Source organism: Bombina bombina, chromosome 4, assembly GCF_027579735.1.
Source record: "Bombina bombina isolate aBomBom1 chromosome 4, aBomBom1.pri, whole genome shotgun sequence".
In the NCBI taxonomy this organism is placed as follows: domain Eukaryota; kingdom Metazoa; phylum Chordata; class Amphibia; order Anura; family Bombinatoridae; genus Bombina; species Bombina bombina.
In genome coordinates, this window is record NC_069502.1 from 108,451,431 (window position 1) to 108,470,255 (window position 18,825).

General features: G+C 36.7%; 1 protein-coding gene across 1 annotated transcript in view; it reads left to right on the top strand.

Annotated features, from left to right (window-relative positions):
* The window catches only part of LOC128656941 (uncharacterized), a 239,146-nt gene that overhangs the window by 49,325 nt on the left and 170,996 nt on the right, over positions 1–18,825 (top strand). Inside the window, 2 exon segments of the mRNA XM_053711133.1 lie at positions 7,042–7,242; positions 12,924–13,039. Of these exon segments, the coding sequence (XP_053567108.1) occupies positions 7,042–7,242; positions 12,924–13,039 (317 nt within the window).

Consider the following 18,825-nt stretch of genomic DNA (forward strand, 5'->3'; position numbering starts at 1 on the left):
CATATAATATTCACACTGTAGTATCTTATTAAGAATAGGGAACATATGTCTAATCAGATGTTTGAATATCATTTGACCGCATCTATCCTTGGTTCATTATACCTATATATCTTTTTGTTATATTTTTTAATGGTGTGCAATGTATATGAATCATACTGTATTCATATAAATGTTTCATATAAAAGTTTTATATAATTTTCCATTTTTTAAGTTTATATTTAGCAGCAACCTGTCATTATATAGGCATAGCACATGAAGTATTATTAATAATAGAAACGATATGGATGTTAAATTATACAAGTATCTATATGTATCTATATTGATTACTATTTTTTCATCTTTTTATTGTTATTTTCATGGACTTAACTTACAAGTTATCTATGCTAAGAATGTTAATATGTTAATACATAATGCTTGTTACTGATGAAATTTACCATAAATGTTCTTACTTAAAATCAGAGATTGTGCACAAACATAGAATTAATCTTATATGAGCCTTAGTATCCCCAAGGTCTGACACTCCAGAGCAACTATATCTCTTAGTGACAAAAAATATATATTAATAGACACTATTGAACTAAGAGAAGTGTCGATAGTTGCACTGGACAGCCACACCATTGGCTCACTTTCAAACTAACAAATGATTGGTAAAATTACTGTTTAAAAGCTGTCACACTTAGATTTGAATTAGCCTCCGAAGAAGCGCATCTACGCATGCGCGAAACGCGTCAGGCGTTCTCCACTGTGACTCTGTTTGTACTCTAACATTGGACTGTACAATAAACATTTCTTACCATAACAGATGCTACGACTCATTGGTGCTATTTTCCTTTTCTGACCTTATATTTATTAACCCCTAATCTGCCCCCCTCAACGTCGCCGACACCTACCTACACTTATTAACCCCTAATCTGCCGAGCGGACCTGAGCGCTACTATAATAAAGTTATTAACCCCTAATCCGCCTCACTAACCCTATCATAAATAGTATTAACCCCTAATCTGCCCTCCCTAACATCGCCGACACCTACCTTCAATTATTAACCCCTAATCTGCCGACCGGAGCTCACCGCTATTCTAATAAATGTATTAACCCCTAAAGCTAAGTCTAACCCTAACACTAACACCCCCCTAAGTTAAATATAATTTTTATCTAACGAAATAAATTAACTCTTATTAAATAAATGATTCCTATTTAAAGCTAAATACTTACCTGTAAAATAAATCCTAATATAGCTACAATATAAATTATAATTATATTATAGCTATTTTAGGATTAATATTTATTTTACAGGCAACTTTGTAATTATTTTAACCAGGTACAATAGCTATTAAATAGTTAAGAACTATTTAATAGTTACCTAGTTAAAATAATAACAAATTTACCTGTAAAATAAATCCTAACCTAAGATATAATTAAACCTAACACTACCCTATCAATAAAATAATTAAATAAACTACCTACAATTACCTACAATTAACCTAACACTACACTATCAATAAATTAATTAAACACAATTGCTACAAATAAATACAATTAAATAAACTATCTAAAGTACAAAAAATAAAAAAGAACTAAGTTACAGAAAATAATAAAATATTTACAAACATAAGAAAAATATTACAACAATTTTAAACTAATTACACCTACTCTAAGCCCCCTAATAAAATAACAAAGCCCCCCAAAATAAAAAATTCCCTACCCTATTCTAAAATACAAATATTACAAGCTCTTTTACCTTACCAGCCCTGAACAGGGCCCTTTGCGGGGCATGCCCCAAGAATTTCAGCTCTTTTGCCTGTAAAAAAAAACATACAATACCCCCCCCCCAACATTACAACCCACCACCCACATACCCCTAATCTAACCCAAACCCCCCTTAAATAAACCTAACACTACCCCCCTGATGATCTTCCTACCTTGTCTTCACCATGCCAGGTTCACCGATCCGTCCTGGCTCCAAGATCTTCATCCAACCCAAGCGGGGGCTAGACATCCACTGAAGAAGTCCAGAAGAGGGTCCAAAGTCTTCCTCCTATCCGGCAAGAAGAGGACATCCGGACCGGCAAACATCTTCTCCAAGCGGCATCTTCTATCTTCTTCCATCCGATGACGACCGGCTCCATCTTGAAGACCTCCAGCGCGGATCCATCCTCTTCTTCCGACGACTAGACGACGAATGACGGTTCCTTTAAGGGACGTCATCCAAGATGGCGTCCCTCGAATTCCGATTGGCTGATAGGATTCTATCAGCCAATCGGAATTAAGGTAGGAATTTTCTGATTGGCTGATGGAATCAGCCAATCAGAATATAGTTCAATCCGATTGGCTGATCCAATCAGCCAATCAGATTGAGCTCGCATTCTATTGGCTGATCGGAACAGCCAATAGAATGCGAGCTCAATCTGATTGGCTGATTGGATCAGCCAATCGGATTGAACTATATTCTGATTGGCTGATTCCATCAGCCAATCAGAAAATTCCTACCTTAATTCCGATTGGCTGATAGAATCCTATCAGCCAATCGGAATTCGAGGGACGCCATCTTGGATGACGTCCCTTAAAGGAACCGTCATTCGTCGTCTAGTCGTCGGAAGAAGAGGATGGATCCGCGCTGGAGGTCTTCAAGATGGAGCCGGTCGTCATCGGATGGAAGAAGATAGAAGATGCCGCTTGGAGAAGATGTTTGCCGGTCCGGATGTCCTCTTCTTGCCGGATAGGAGGAAGACTTTGGACCCTCTTCTGGACTTCTTCAGTGGATGTCTAGCCCCCGCTTGGGTTGGATGAAGATCTTGGAGCCAGGACGGATCGGTGAACCTGGCATGGTGAAGACAAGGTAGGAAGATCATCAGGGGGGTAGTGTTAGGTTTATTTAAGGGGGGTTTGGGTTAGATTAGGGGTATGTGGGTGGTGGGTTGTAATGTTGGGGGGGGGGTATTGTATGTTTTTTTTTTACAGGCAAAAGAGCTGAAATTCTTGGGGCATGCCCCGCAAAGGGCCCTGTTCAGGGCTGGTAAGGTAAAAGAGCTTGTAATATTTGTATTTTAGAATAGGGTAGGGAATTTTTTATTTTGGGGGGCTTTGTTATTTTATTAGGGGGCTTAGAGTAGGTGTAATTAGTTTAAAATTGTTGTAATATTTTTCTTATGTTTGTAAATATTTTATTATTTTCTGTAACTTAGTTCTTTTTTATTTTTTGTACTTTAGATAGTTTATTTAATTGTATTTATTTGTAGCAATTGTGTTTAATTAATTTATTGATAGTGTAGTGTTAGGTTAATTGTAGGTAATTGTAGGTAGTTTATTTAATTATTTTATTGATAGGGTAGTGTTAGGTTTAATTATATCTTAGGTTAGGATTTATTTTACAGGTAAATTTGTTATTATTTTAACTAGGTAACTATTAAATAGTTCTTAACTATTTAATAGCTATTGTACCTGGTTAAAATAATTACAAAGTTGCCTGTAAAATAAATATTAATCCTAAAATAGCTATAATATAATTATAATTTATATTGTAGCTATATTAGGATTTATTTTACAGGTAAGTATTTAGCTTTAAATAGGAATCATTTATTTAATAAGAGTTAATTTATTTCGTTAGATAAAAATTATATTTAACTTAGGGGGGTGTTAGTGTTAGGGTTAGACTTAGCTTTAGGGGTTAATACATTTATTAGAATAGCGGTGAGCTCCGGTCGGCAGATTAGGGGTTAATAATTGAAGGTAGGTGTCGGCGATGTTAGGGAGGGCAGATTAGGGGTTAATACTATTTATGATAGGGTTAGTGAGGCGGATTAGGGGTTAATAACTTTATTATAGTAGCGCTCAGGTCCGCTCGGCAGATTAGGGGTTAATAAGTGTAGGCAGGTGTCGGCGACGTTGTGGGGGGCAGATTAGGGGTTAATAAATATAACATAGGGGTCGGCGATGTTAGGGCAGCAGATTAGGGGTACATAGGGATAACGTAGGTGGCGGCGGTTTACGGAGCGGCAGATTAGGGGTTTAAAGTGTAATGCAGGGGTCAGCGATAGCGGGGGCGGCAGATTAGGGGTTAATAAGTGTAAGGTTAGGGGTGTTTAGACTCGGGGTACATGTTAGAGTGTTAGGTGCAGACGTAGGAAGTGTTTCCCCATAGGAAACAATGGGGCTGCGTTAAGAGCTGAACGCTGCTTTTTTGCAGGTGTTAGGTTTTTTTTCAGCTCAAACTGCCCCATTGTTTCCTATGGGAGAATCGTGCACGAGCACGTTTTTGATGCCGGCCGCGTCCGTAAGCAACTCTGGTATCGAGAGTTGCATTTGCGGTAAATATGCTCTACGCTCCTTTTTTGGAGCCTAACGCAGCATTTGTTTGAACTCTCGATACCAGAGTTAAATTTATGGTGCGGCCAGAAAAAAACCCGCGGAGCGTTAACAGCCCTTTTACCGCCGAACTCCAAATCTAGGCCATAATTTTTAATTTATTTTTTTATCTGATTTTTTTGTGTGTGTGATTTATTCTTCATGTGCATACATTATCTCATTAATAATTCTTTCATGTGAATCTAATTCTCACATATGCAGTAAGTTAATATGCCACAAGGGGGTGCTAATTCTGCATAGTAAAATTTATAATAGAACTATTTTAGGCTATATTATATTCTGTTAACGGTTTTAAATTTATTTCCAAAAAGCTCCCTTTCCAATGACAATTGCAATTGTTAATCCCAGTAACCTTCTCAAAGACAGATTCCCTTCTCATTGAAAGGCTGATGATTTTCAATCCAGGATTTCTTCTAGTTCTTTACTTTTTTTTTATATATATATTTATTTCATTCCAATTCAGAATTACAGCTTCATTCAAAACAATAAATAAAATTTAGACAATAAAACTTGTGAAAACAGACATTGCAACATAGCAGTTAATGAAGAAGCAATACCGATAACACATATTTTCCTGTATCTGAATTGGGGTTTTCCATTTTTTATAATCTGTACCCTGTATGGCCCCCGACCATACACCACAAAAGACAACAACCAAGGGAAGAAAACGAAAAAGGGGGTCCAGTCTAGTTCTTTACTTTTAAGTTCCCCATGATGAACGCTACTGCATCTGTGTGGAAGCTGTTTTCTAGACCATCACCTAGTAGATAGTTGAAACAGCTTGTGGAAGGCGAGAGGTGATGTAGCTTCTACTAGCAAAGTACAACTTCTAAATTACATATGTGTCTCAGCTCTACTAATAGCGCAACCATTATTGCGCCACCACATTGACACCTTCACTGCTTCAAACCCACTCATTCTCAGACAGGTGGCATTGTGGCAGCCCTCAGTCTGCATGCCACTCTATCAGAAGCCATAAAGTGATGTGCAGAGTTGCAGTAAATAAGTATGTCCCGTCTCAGGCTATAAATAACAATAACCTGACCACGGTACCACCACTGATTTAAAATAAATAAAATCCACATTTAAAAAAAATAAAAAATAAATTAATAAATATAAAAAAGTTATTTCTCCAGGCCCCTAGATTGTGCAGATGAAATGGGAGAATTAGCAATACATGTCAAGGGTATGGCATCTGAGGGTAAACAAACTGTGTACCTCCCCCCACAAGCTTTTAGCCAATGGAAGCTTAGATGACCGTCTGTGCCTAAACGCATGATATAGAGACTGATAGGGTGACATCAGAAATCACTTAAAGAGACAGAAGGAGAATGTGCAAAGTTCTCTCAGACAGGACAGATTACTAAAAATGCTGTGTCTGAGAGAACTTTGCAAATGCAAGATTTTTTTTATTATTATAGGCTTTATTATTATTATTATTATTATTATTACTAAACCCAACCACACCCTCTCCTAAAAAAAAAAGAAAAACGGAAAAAATATCAACCTAAAAAATAAACTAAAAATAGCAACCTATTTCTAACTGTGCCACCATAATATATTTCCCAAAATCTTTTGGGGCACGGCCCCTACTGTCCCTATGTAGGAGCCTCTTCTGCTCCACTCGTAATCTAGCCCTTAATCAGTACAGGAGTTCATCTAGATCTGCCCTTAAAGGGACACTGTACCCAAAATTTTTCTTTCGTGATTCAGATTGAGCATGAAATTTTAAGCAACTTTCTAATTTACTCCTATTATCAAATTTTCTTCATTCTCTTGGTATCTTTATTTGAAATGCAAGAATGTAAGTTTAGATGCTGGCCCATTTTTGGTGAACAACCTGGGTTGTCCTTGCTGATTGGTGGATAAATTCATCCACCAATAAAAAAGTGCTGTCCAGAGTACTGAAACCAAAAAAAAAACCTAGATGCCTTCTTTTTCAAATAATGATAGCAAGAGAACGAAGAAAATTTGATAATAGGAGTAAATTAGAAAGTTGCTTAAAATTGCATGCTCTTTCTGAATTACAAAAGAAAAAATTTGGGTACAGTGTCCCTTTAAACTGGCCACAGCAAAGCAGATAATATAAGCATACTCAAGGGATATGGTCCTGGACTACAAAACATGGAAATTTTGGAGGGAGAGAAAGAAAGAATGAAAGAACGAAAGAACGAAAGAACAAAAGTACAAAAGAAAGAAAGATAGAAACAAAGAAACAAAGAAAGAAAGAGAGACATAAATTATACACATTTGATAAAAATGAGTCAAATGAGATAGATTTTTGATTTCCTATCACCATAGCAACATAGATGATTACAGTAGTGCTGGAAAACTGAGAAAGTGATGTCATACTTCCGGTAACGCACCAAATGCTGCACTGTATGGAACTCATGGTGTTGTATTACAATATTGCATCACATTGTTTTCAAGGGATGTGCTAATCACATTTTATTAAGGTTTTTAAGGCACTGTTTTCTCACTGTAATGTGTTCTAAAGGGCGTCACTACTAAATGTGCATATATATATATATTTATATTAATATCCCTTTAACTATTTGATTAAATGTTAAGAATATTTTGTGGAGTGTAATATACAGTGTTTGTATAATGCTAAAACTACAGGGAAACTGATTTGTTTGTTTTTGTATCTACTTGATCTATTGTATTTCTTTTTACCAGGTAAAAGAATTTGTGCTGGTGAAACGTTGGCCAAAATGGAGCTCTTCCTGTTCTTCACAAGGCTACTGCAGAAGTTCACATTCCAGCACCCCCCTGGAGCCCCCGAGATTGACCTCACATCCGCGATTGGCTTTACAACGTCACCTATGATGCATGAGATGTGTGCATTGCCTCGCAACTAGAAAAAACTGACAAGCAAATGTTAGGCTTATACCAAATGAAGTGAAGCCTAAACTATAACAGATTATCGATTGATTTCAGCCTTTAGATTACAGTGTTATTTTTCTTTAAAGGAACAGTATGTTTATATTTTAAAAAGATAGATAATCCCTTTATTACCCATTCCCCAGTTTTGCAAAAACAACACTGTTATATTAATACACTTTTTACCTCTGTGATTACCTTGTAACTAAGCCTCTGCAGACTGTTCCCTTATCTCAGTTCTTTTGACAAACTTGCATTTTAGCCAATCAGTGCTGACTCATAAATAACTCCACGGGAGTGAGCACAATATGTATCTATATGGCACACGTGAACTAGCTCTGTCTAGCTGTGAAAAATTGTCAAATTCACTGAAATAAGAGGCAGCCTTCAAGTGCTTAGAATTTAGCATATGAGCCTACCTAGGTTTAGCTTTCAACAAAGAATACAAAGAGAGCAAAGCAAATGTAATAATAAAAGAGTTGTTTGAAATTGCATGCCCTATCTGAATCATGAAAGTTTAATTTTGATTAGACTGTTCCTTTAAGTATAGGTTCTTTAACCCCTTTCACTGCAAAACTTTTTCACATTGTGTGTTGAAGCTGTTTAAATACTTTTGTACTCATTCAGTTTAACATAGAACTTTTTGTGAGTTTAAAGGACATGAAAGTATCATGATTCAGATAAAGTATGTCATTTTAAAGCGACAGTCTACACCACCATTTTTATTGTTTTAAAAGATAGATGATCCCTTTATTACCCATTCCCTAGTTTTAGTATAACCAAAACTGTTAAATTAATATACTTTTTACCTTTGTGATTACTTTGTATCTAAGCCTCTGCAGACTGCCCCCCTTATTTCAGTTCTTTTGACAGACTTGCATTTTAGCCAATCAGTGCTGGCTCCTAGGTAACTCCACGTGCGTGAGCAAAATATTATCTATATGACACACATGAACTAATGCTCTCTAGTGGTGAAAAACTGTAAAAATTCATTCAGATAAGAGGCGGTATAATTTGTTGTAAAATATATATATATATATATATATATATATATATATATATATATATATATATACTTAACAGAACCAATGCACTACTGAGAGCTAGATTGTGATTGGGGGCTACACACATTTGTCTCTTGTCATTGGTTTGTCAGATGTGCTCAGCTAGCTCCCAGTAGTGACTTTGAATATGTGATAATCCCTTTGAAGGGGTTTAAGTGATGGTAAACTTGACATGTTTTAAAATCAGGTTGGAATCTAAGCAAAATTTTAGATGGGCTTTAATTGATCATTTTAGATTGGCTTTAATTGATCACTTCTAATAAAGATGCACTGTAGCTTACTTTTTAATCTAGCTGTGCCATTCTAATACCATGCTCTCCGGCCGCCCACTTCAAAACTCATGTTTTTATGAGCTAACGGTTTGAGCTGTCCAATCAGGGCTCTAGCCATATGGCACTTTTTTTGTAGCTAGAGTGCCGATTTTCATTTGAATTATTATATATAAAGCACCACAAAATTCCATAGCACTAGAGGTCACTTCATAACAATGCGATTCAACAAATGAAAGAGGAGAGCTCTTTAATTTGTCCTATTTTCCTCAATTTATAGCATAAACTACTACCTTTTTGTTATTTGATAACTTTCAGCTAGATTACAAGTTTGGCGTTATGAGTGAAAAAGCATTGTTATGCTTCATAACGCTGCTTTTTCCCTAACGCCGCTATTACAAGTCTTGCAGTTATAGGTGTACCGCACAACTTTTTGGCCGTCATACAACGTCAGTACTGCACTTTTTCAATGGGACTTCCATAGCGCCGGTATTACGAGTTTGCCTGGGAGGCCAAAAAGTGAGCGGTACACTCTATAACCACAAGATTTGTACCACCATCTAAAGTCAGTAGTTATGAGTTTTACGTAACAAAGCTGTAGCATAAAACTCATAACTAAAGTGTTAAAAAGTACACTAACACCCATAAACTACCTATTAACCCCTAAACCTCCACCCTCCTGCATCGCAAACACTATTTAAATATTATTAACCCCTAATCTGCCGTCCGCCCCCACACCGCCGCTATAATAAAACTATTAACCCCTAAACTGCCGCCCTCCCGCATCACTACATAAATATATTAACCCCTAAACCTAACCCTAACGTAACCCTAAGCCTAAGTCTAACCCTAACGTAACCCTAACCATAACACCCCCTAACTTAAATATAATTAAAATAAATCTAAATAAAACTTACAATTATTACCTAAATAACCTATTTAAAACTAAATACATACTTACCTGTAAAATAAAACCTAAGCTAGCTACAAAATAACTAATAGTTACATTGTAGCTAGCTTAGGTTTTATTTTTATTTCACAGTTAAGTTTGTATTTATTTTAACTAGGTAGACTAGTTAGTAAATAGTTATTAACTATTTACTAGCTACCTAGTTAAAATAAATACAAAGCTACTTGTTAAATAAAAATTAACCTGCCTTACACTAAAAACTAACATTACAATCAAATAATAAAAAAAAAAATCAAATACAATTATCTAAATTACAAAAAAAAAAACACTAAATTACACAAAATAAAAAACGAAATTATCCAAAATAAAAACGAATTACTCCTAATCTAATAGCCCTATCAAAATAAAAACAAAACCTAGCCTACACTAAACTGCTAATAGCCCTTAAAAGGGCCTTTTGCTGTGCATTGCCCCAAAGAAATCAGCTCTTTTACCTGTAAAAAAAAATACAAACAACCCCCCAACAGTAAAACCCACCACCCATAGAACCAAACCCCCCCAAATAAAAACCTATCTAAATAAACCTAAGCTAACCATTGCGCTGAAAAGGGCATTTGGATGGGCATTGCCCTTAAATGGGCATTTAACTCTTTTACATTGCCCAAAACCCTACTCTAAAAATAAAACCCACCCAATAAACCCTTAAAAAAACTAACACTAACCCCTGACGATCCACTTACAGTTTTCGAAGATCTTTTTTTACATCCATCCTTATCCAGGCAGCAGAAGTCTTCATCCAAGCGGGCAGAAGTCCTCATCAAAGCCGGCAGAAGTCTTCATCCAAGCGGGCAGAAGTCTTCATCCAAGCGGGCAGAAGTCTTCATCCAGATGGCATCTTCTATCTTCATCCATCCGGGTCCATCTTCAAGACATCTGGCGCGGAGCATCCTCTTCTTCCGATCGCCACTGTAGAATTAAGTTTTCCTTTAAGTGATGTCATCCAAGGTTTTTTAATATGTCATTTAGTTTATTTAATTGGTAGTTTAATTTAATTTTAGTATAATAGGTAGGGTAGGTTAATTTATAGTTTAACATTTTTTTTTTTTCATTTTACAGGTAAGTTTTAATTTATATTAAGATAGGCATCTTGTAATTTTAATTTAAACTTAAGGGGTTGTTATGTTTAGGGGTTAATAGCTTAATTAGTTTTTGGCGATGTGGGGGGCTTTATTTTGTGGCGGCGGTGTCGGGGAGCGGCAGGATAGGGGTTAATGCAATTTATTTGTGTCGGTGATGTTGGGGGCGGCATATTAGGGGTGTTTAGACTTGGGGTTTATGTTAGGGTGTTAGGTGTAAACTTAAATTTTTTTTCAACCATAGAAATCAATGGGGTATATTTCATTGTCTTGCAGCATCGAACTTAAGCTTTCGGTGCTTTCAGACTCCCATTGATTTCTATGGCATCCGCGGCCTCAAGGGTGGCGGATTGAAAACTAGGTACGATGCGTCGGAATAGCCCCAAACCTATCTGTTAAATGTTTGATAAATTGGGAAAAGGGTCAAATAGAGTCGAATGTGTATTCGGAACATCTGTAATAATGTAAGCATCGATCTGCGTCGGATTGAGATCGCGGGATCGTATGTTACGTCACATACGATCCCGTTAGTTTTTATTGAGGTTTACAAGTAAAAATAACATCTAGTTTGCACAGTACAAAATATATATAACATATTAGTGAATCAAATGACAAATCCAAACATCATATCCATGCAGGTCAGTCCATAGATTACAGACTGGCCACTCTTGGGCCTTCAAAGCGACTCAGTCTTTCGACCAGTAGTCCATGTCTAAATCTATTCACTAAAGGCATTTCAAAATGAACACATTGATATTGCAGAGTACTATGCCATTTATGGCTCAATAACAAAAACACAGGAATTAAAGGTGCAAATTACCAAATAAACCTCATTTTCTTTATCAGAGAGCCTCCCAAAGTAACTGAGAAAAAATCAAGTACACCCCGGCTAAAAGTTAGTGGCCCTTCTTGGACCACGGATGGGAAATATAGGTGAGGGGTGGAGATTGGGAGATATGTTAACAGGGCCACTTTTTGACCCAATGCTATGACAATATATTCTGTATCTTTAAATAACCCCCTAAAATAAGCAAATAAATACAAGTTATGGAAACCCCAATAAAGAATTTGTAGCCATTTTTGGACCACGAGTTTTAAGTATAAGCAGGGAATAAAGTTTGGGGGGGAGTATTAACAGGGCCACTCTAAGATTACAAAATAAATGATATATAGGCAACTTTTGGGCCCCTATATATTATTCAACGCATCAGAAATTTTAAGTATTATGCAATTAAATACAGACCATTATAAGGATATTAGCAATAAGTACTTTTTTTTCATGCTAGTGAAGAACAATTAGGTACAAGTGGTTATACAAACTTTGACGGTGAGTAACCCACATCTCAGGCTAGTAAAAGATTAATTACATTCAAACTATTATACAGATCTTAGTAATAGGTAACGCACTTCTCAGGCCTAAAGGACCAAATAAACACAGGTCCTTATAAGGCATCTAATGGCGGGTATCACCCCTCTCAGGCTTATAAGGAACAGTTAAATATAGGCCACTAGAAAGATTTTAGCGGTAGGGAAAACACTTCTCAGGCTCAAAGGAGCAATTAGGTAATGTAATGGGCCTATAGTTTGCTAACAAATAAGGCTCAGATAAAACTGAGGGTCATCCTGTGACCATCAATATGGCCCAGTATACATCAGATGTCTGTATGATAACCTAGTACTCCACAGGGCTATCAAGCTATACACTATATTAACACAGCTAGTTTTAGGAATACACCTAGGAGCAAGCAATATATCCCTCCATAGGGCCCCCAGACTCCGGGTGAGGCAAATATATAGTGCTGGGCAGGCCCAAATGCGATTTAGCCATCTCACTTAAACCACCGAAGCTGAAGGTATGTGTTAAAGGAGCCATGAGAGGGTATTACAGTTATGCCCTGAGTTTGAAAAGGAATATTTATAACTGACAATCCTAGAAACACAAACAGCACTACAGCTATGTTAAGCAAATAAACAGTGGGTAAGTTTCTGCTGCTGAGGAACCTCTATAGTGCACTTTAATAAATTTAATCTTAAGGTTAACTGAGGTAGCAGACCTTTGTCAAGTCTGACTATTATTGGGCACAATATTACCTCTACAGAGACCCCCTTTATACAATGATATGAAGTGACGTGGTATGGGAAAGTCCACCACATTTTGTTTAACTACTGCCCCCCTCCAGAGATACACTTTAAGCTCCAGGTGAGTCTCAGGTCCAGAAATTCCTGTGAGACAAAGTTAATTTATAAAAGAATAGGGGCTGTAAGGCTCTCACCATAGTCTATCCCACACCTGTTCTAGTGCATCCAAGAGTAATCACTCCCCAAGGCATGGCAAGCAATATCGCTACTTCACAACAGTCTCCAGCTGTAGATGGAGATGGGACAGGATCCATGAGACCATCTAGACACATTGCTGTATGCAGTCTCGAGCCTTGTAGGATCGCCCGGGACCCATTCTTAACAATCACCTCCAATTGGTTGTGTAGCTCATGCGGGCCTATCCCACCGCCCTAATCCAGAAGGCCGGCCGCTTCCCTCCGAACAAGGACGGCAGAATAAGGTAGAGTAGCCGAAACCACCGCTGCGCTCAACCTCTTAACTAACACTAGAGTGGGTTGCCGCGGCTCCCCGGTTTCTGCTTCCTCCTCCAGCGAGGCTGCTGGTGCGACTCTCTCCGCACTAACATGTAAGTAGCTCCACTGGTCACACCTAACTGAGAGGTGCCGGTAAATCTCCTTAAGGCCGCAATCTGTTGCAGCACATTCAGACATCCCTAATCCACGTCTCTCTGGTACCAAGGAAGGGAAAGGGCCTCCAGGTATGTGCTGTGCTTGTTTACCATTTTCCCTAGGGCTCGGACTGCGCAATGGGAGTCTCTGCGGATCGCTTTGCAGTGCTTCACTACAAACAGTTGCATTATTTATCAGGGAAAGTGCAGACTGCTGCGCAGCTAGTCGGTCCATTCTTTTGCAGATCAGCTCCTCACATTTCTCCATCAGGTCTTTAATAATGAAGTATAGCTCCTCCATGTTAGTTTAATGAAGGTTGGTATATGATTATCTGCTGTTTACAGAATAGCAAGTGGATGCAGAAGCACAGCGTTTACTCTGCTTACCCCGGTTCCCCGGGTGGGGGGTGCTGAGGTCTCTTTCCTTGTAGGCCGCCAAGAGATCTCTGCGGTTCAGTCTGGGAAGCTTCTTTTCTCTCAATATAGATATAATCCAGTCCAGCAAAGCGTTATCTACAGCATGAAGATCAATTTGTTTCTGGATGGATGCAAAAAATCCTAATTACAAGGCGGATTGTAATTCTTTTTTACAGAGCTCCCAGTTTAGCTGCCTTCTTAGGCCATAGCCCGGACACACCCCAATAAATGCCATTTTGATGTTCATGCTAGTTCTGTTTTTAAAAATTGTATTTCTATGATTTATATTTGCTTTTCATGCTCTTATAATAAGTACACAGAAAAAAAAATCTTCCTTACAAAATGAAACTACTTGGAGAAATAAATAACAAGAACTTTTCCAAAGTGACGCTGTTGACCATATAAAAATACATAATTGATCATTATTTCTTCATGACTAGGTAAGAAAAGAAAGGGGAGCAAATGGACCGTTATCCCACACCTGCACACTATAAATGTACCCTAATAATCAGGATAACAAACAATCCTCCTTAGGAGTGATGGTGCAATTGCCAGTTTTATGCATAGAAAACAAAATATGAAAACATCACAGAGCAATATATCAAGAAAAAGAAAACGGTCCGTGAAGTGGTTGATAAAAATGCTCACTCATGATCCGTAACTGTTCAGTTAACACGGCTTAGAATGAGTCCTATCAGGATTCTGTATATCCCTTGAAGCAATACTCAGTCTTAACAAGAAAAGAGGAGAGATCGATCAGCAATAAATATTTATCTAAATAAAAGAAAACTATAAAAGTCCTTTTATATATATATATATATATATATATATATATATATATATATATATATATATATATATACATACATACACAATATACAGTATATATATATATATATATATATATATATATATATATATATATATATATATATATACATATACTGTATATATAAAACTCCAAACTTGAGTGCAATCAATGTCCCAAAATGAAGGATATGATACTTGATTGACCTTGCTCTCCCCATATGAAACCTTGCTAGTCCATCCGCGATTCCCATAAATAAAAATAAATTATACCCATCTTCTTATCACAAAAATGACAAATGTGTTACTTGGCATGTGCAACCATGCTAGTCCACCTATAATCCCCATGTATAAAAATTGTTATACCCAAGTTTATATCAGGAAAAGGTCAAATATGTTCCTTGGCATGTGTAACCATGCTATTCCACCCATAATCCCATGTATAAAAACAGTTAAACACATTTTCTTATCAGAAACAGGTCCAATATATTACTTGGCATGTGTAACCATGCTATTCCACCCATAATCCCATGTATAAAAATATTGATACCCATGCTTACATCAGGAAAATATCAAATATGTTCCTTGGCATGTTTAACCATGCTATTCCACCCATAATCCGTATGTAAAAAAATAATTATACACATGTTCTTATCAGAAACAGGTCTAATATGTTATTTGGCATGTGTAACAATGCTATTCCACCCATAATCCCCATATATAAAAAATATTTATACCCAGGTTTCCATCAATAAAAGGTAAAATATGTTCCTTGGCATGTGTAACCATGATATTCCACCCATAATCCCGATGTAGAAAAATAATTTGACCCATATTCTTATCCAAAACAGGATAAATATGTTCATTGGTATGTGTAACCAGGATATTTCACCCATAATCCCCATGTAGAAAAATAATTATACCCATGTTCTTATCAGATACAGGTCAAATATGTTACTTGGGATGTGTAACCATGATAATCCACCCACAAACCCCATATAAAAAATAATTATAACCGTAATCCTATCAGAAAAAGGTGAAATGTGCTCCTTGCCACATGCAATCATGATATTATACCTATAATCCCCATGAATAAAAATAATTATACCCATATTCTTATCAGAGATAGGTCAAATATGTTTGTTGGGATGTGTAACCATGATATTCCAACAATAATCCCCATATAAAAATAATTATAACCATAAATATGTTCCTCTGCATGTGTAACCATGATATTGCACCCATAATCCCTATGTAGAAAAATAATTATAACTATATTCCTATCAGAAATAAAACAAATATTTTCCTTGGCATGTGTAACCCATAATCCCCATGTTTAAAACATTTATTCACAGGTCCCTATCAAAACAGGTAAAAGGTGTTCCTTTGCACATACAGTACATGTACTATATTAAATTAGTAATCTAGTCCTACAAAAATATTAAGTCATTTTTCTATTATAGTATTTAATGTGATTCCATTATACAACTGTATATATATATCAGCAAGTGAGTAGTTAAACATTTGCAACTACTGTTTGCAACTTAGTATGAAGCACTGCAGAAAAGGACAACATATTTTGAGTTACAGCAGAGTCATTACCATGAATGTATGTAAAAAAGTATACTGACATCTAGTGATAGTGTTTATCATTGCAGCCAATCATCCCATCATCCCAATATGCAGTTTAGTATGTCCCGTATATACTGTATGTGTATATATATAAATTATTATATATAGGTATAGATGTATGTGTGTGTATATATATATATATATATATATATATATATATATATTCAGAGAGAAGAATTTATGTGGTAGGAGCGCAGGGTAAAAAGACTCCCTAGCACTAGTATCACACAAAAAGTACACCCTATCCGGCACAGGACCATGAATACCAAAATATTAAATCAGATACAGATCACAGCTGATAGCAAGAAAAAATATATATATATTTAATTACAAAAAATGAGATCAAAACATTTCACAACAAAATATAAATGTGCCTAATAATAAAGAATACCACTAAAGTGATTAATTTCAATGATAATGTCCAAAACGGAAAATAAAGTTATAAGTGAAAACTGCTCCAAGGATTCCTGAAATCATAAATAGCTGAAAAAATCTTCTGAGCTCTCAAAAAAAGGGCCTTCAATTGAAGATAGCAAAAATTCCCAATAGCGGTATATAGAGTCCCAAAGTTGCAACATTCAGGTATGAAAAGGATTAATAGTCCCTTGAGTACTCATATAGGAATATCTTAACAAGCACAGAACACAGCTGTCATGAAAGCGCAGTATAGGATAAGCAAAGCAGTCGTCAGAAAGCAGATAGCAAACAGTACAGTCTCCCCCAGAATCGTTATAACAGTCTTTGCAAAGCAGATGCTAGTTAAGGCAGGGTTAGTGTAAGGAAGATTAAAAGTTCTCACCCTTTCATATCCAGGATACGATATCCCTCAGGTGGTGCTGCTCAATAGCAGTGCTGGTGTAGTACTTACCTAACCCTCCTGACAATATCACAACTAGCTCTTACTTCTGGGAGGCCGGTTGCCTGTTGCTTAAACACGTGAAGTGCTGATCCTTATACCGTGTATGTGGATAAGTAGCCGGTTGTTGCAAACTTGTGGCGCTGTATTTGGCAGGTTCCCTGGAGGTCACAATCAAAGTGGATTCCGTTCCGTTTGGATTATCGTAGCTGCCTCTCCTGCTACGTGCGTTTCACCCCTCACAGCATGGGGCTTCTTCCGGCAGTGGCTATTGACGTCACTATTAGGTGACGCTATTTATTAGCATAATCCCTCCGCCTCTGAGTGAAGTTTGAAGAGTCATAAAGATAAACATATTTATTTGTTTCTATTTTATGGCAACACGTATTAGCATCGCTAAGTGGTATTAATAGTGGTTCTTATCTATACCTATTTGCAAATTTCAGTGCAGTAATTCAAAATAATTTTAAAAAACGAAAAAGTTATATTTTGTCTTTTAATCCATATTAGGTTTATTAAATTTATTAAGGGCACCTCTGCATACATTTCAGTAAGTTCTATTTACAAATAATACAATAGATATTGTATTCAAAGATTCTGAATTATCAGATGAGACTTTGACATGAATCAATTATACTATTATTGTTTTATCCTTCAATAAAGGATAGGTAAAGACTAAGGTTAATCTCTAATTTTTCCAATTATTTCAATAATTTAATATTTGGAAAGACTGAGGATAAATGTATTAAGTAACATATCATAAGTTCTATTTATGAGGAAAATAATATCCTCAGAAATATTTAAAGTAGTTAATGAATAGATATTTAAGTATCTGGAGTTTAGACGCCTAAGAAGGGGGCAAAATTGATCTCCTCATTCATGCCTTTTGGTTTTAAAGAGTATCTGATTTAATATTTTGGTATTCATGGTCCTGTGCCGGATAGGGTGTACTTTGTGTGATACTAGTGCTAGGGAGTCTTTTTACCCTGCGCTCCTACCACATAAACTCTTCTCTCTGAATATTTAATTAAATTATCACCCCTGAGCACTACTCGCCTGCATATTTCCTTAGTGTAAGCAGGAGGGTATAGACCGGAACTATTTTCTTATTGTTTCTGGTGCCAGTCATACCACATTTATCTATCTATCTATCTATATATATATATATATATATATATATATATATATATATATATATACTGTATATATATATAAAGATATCTATTTATAAATACATAAAACATATTCTGCTATGTGCAGAACATTGGAATGTGAAATATTTACAGTAATTACACAGTATAACACATTTTTAAATACTAGTCCTAAAGCCTGTGTACACGGGCCATTTTTTGCAGTACAGCGGTCCCACCCCTTGCTCTCTCTCTATCCCCCTTCTCTTTTGCTCTTTTTTTCTCCCCTCTCTTTTGCTCTCTCTCTCCCCTCTCTTTTACTCTCTCTCTCCCCCCTCTCTTTTGCTCTCTCTCTCCCCCCTCTCTTTGGTTCTCTCTCTCCCCCCTCTCTTTTGCTCTCTCTCTCCCCCCTCTCTTTTGCTCTCTCTCTCCCCCTCTCTTTTGCTCTCTTCCGCTCTTTTGCTGTCTCTCTCCCTCTCTTTTGCTCTCTCTCTCTCCCCCTCTTTTGCCGTCTCTCTCGCTCTCTTTTGCTCTCTCTCTTCCCCCCTCTCGTTTGCTCTCTCTCCTCTCATTTGCTCTCTCTTTCCTCTCGTTTGCTCTCTCTCTCCTCTCTTTTGCTGTCTCTCTCCCT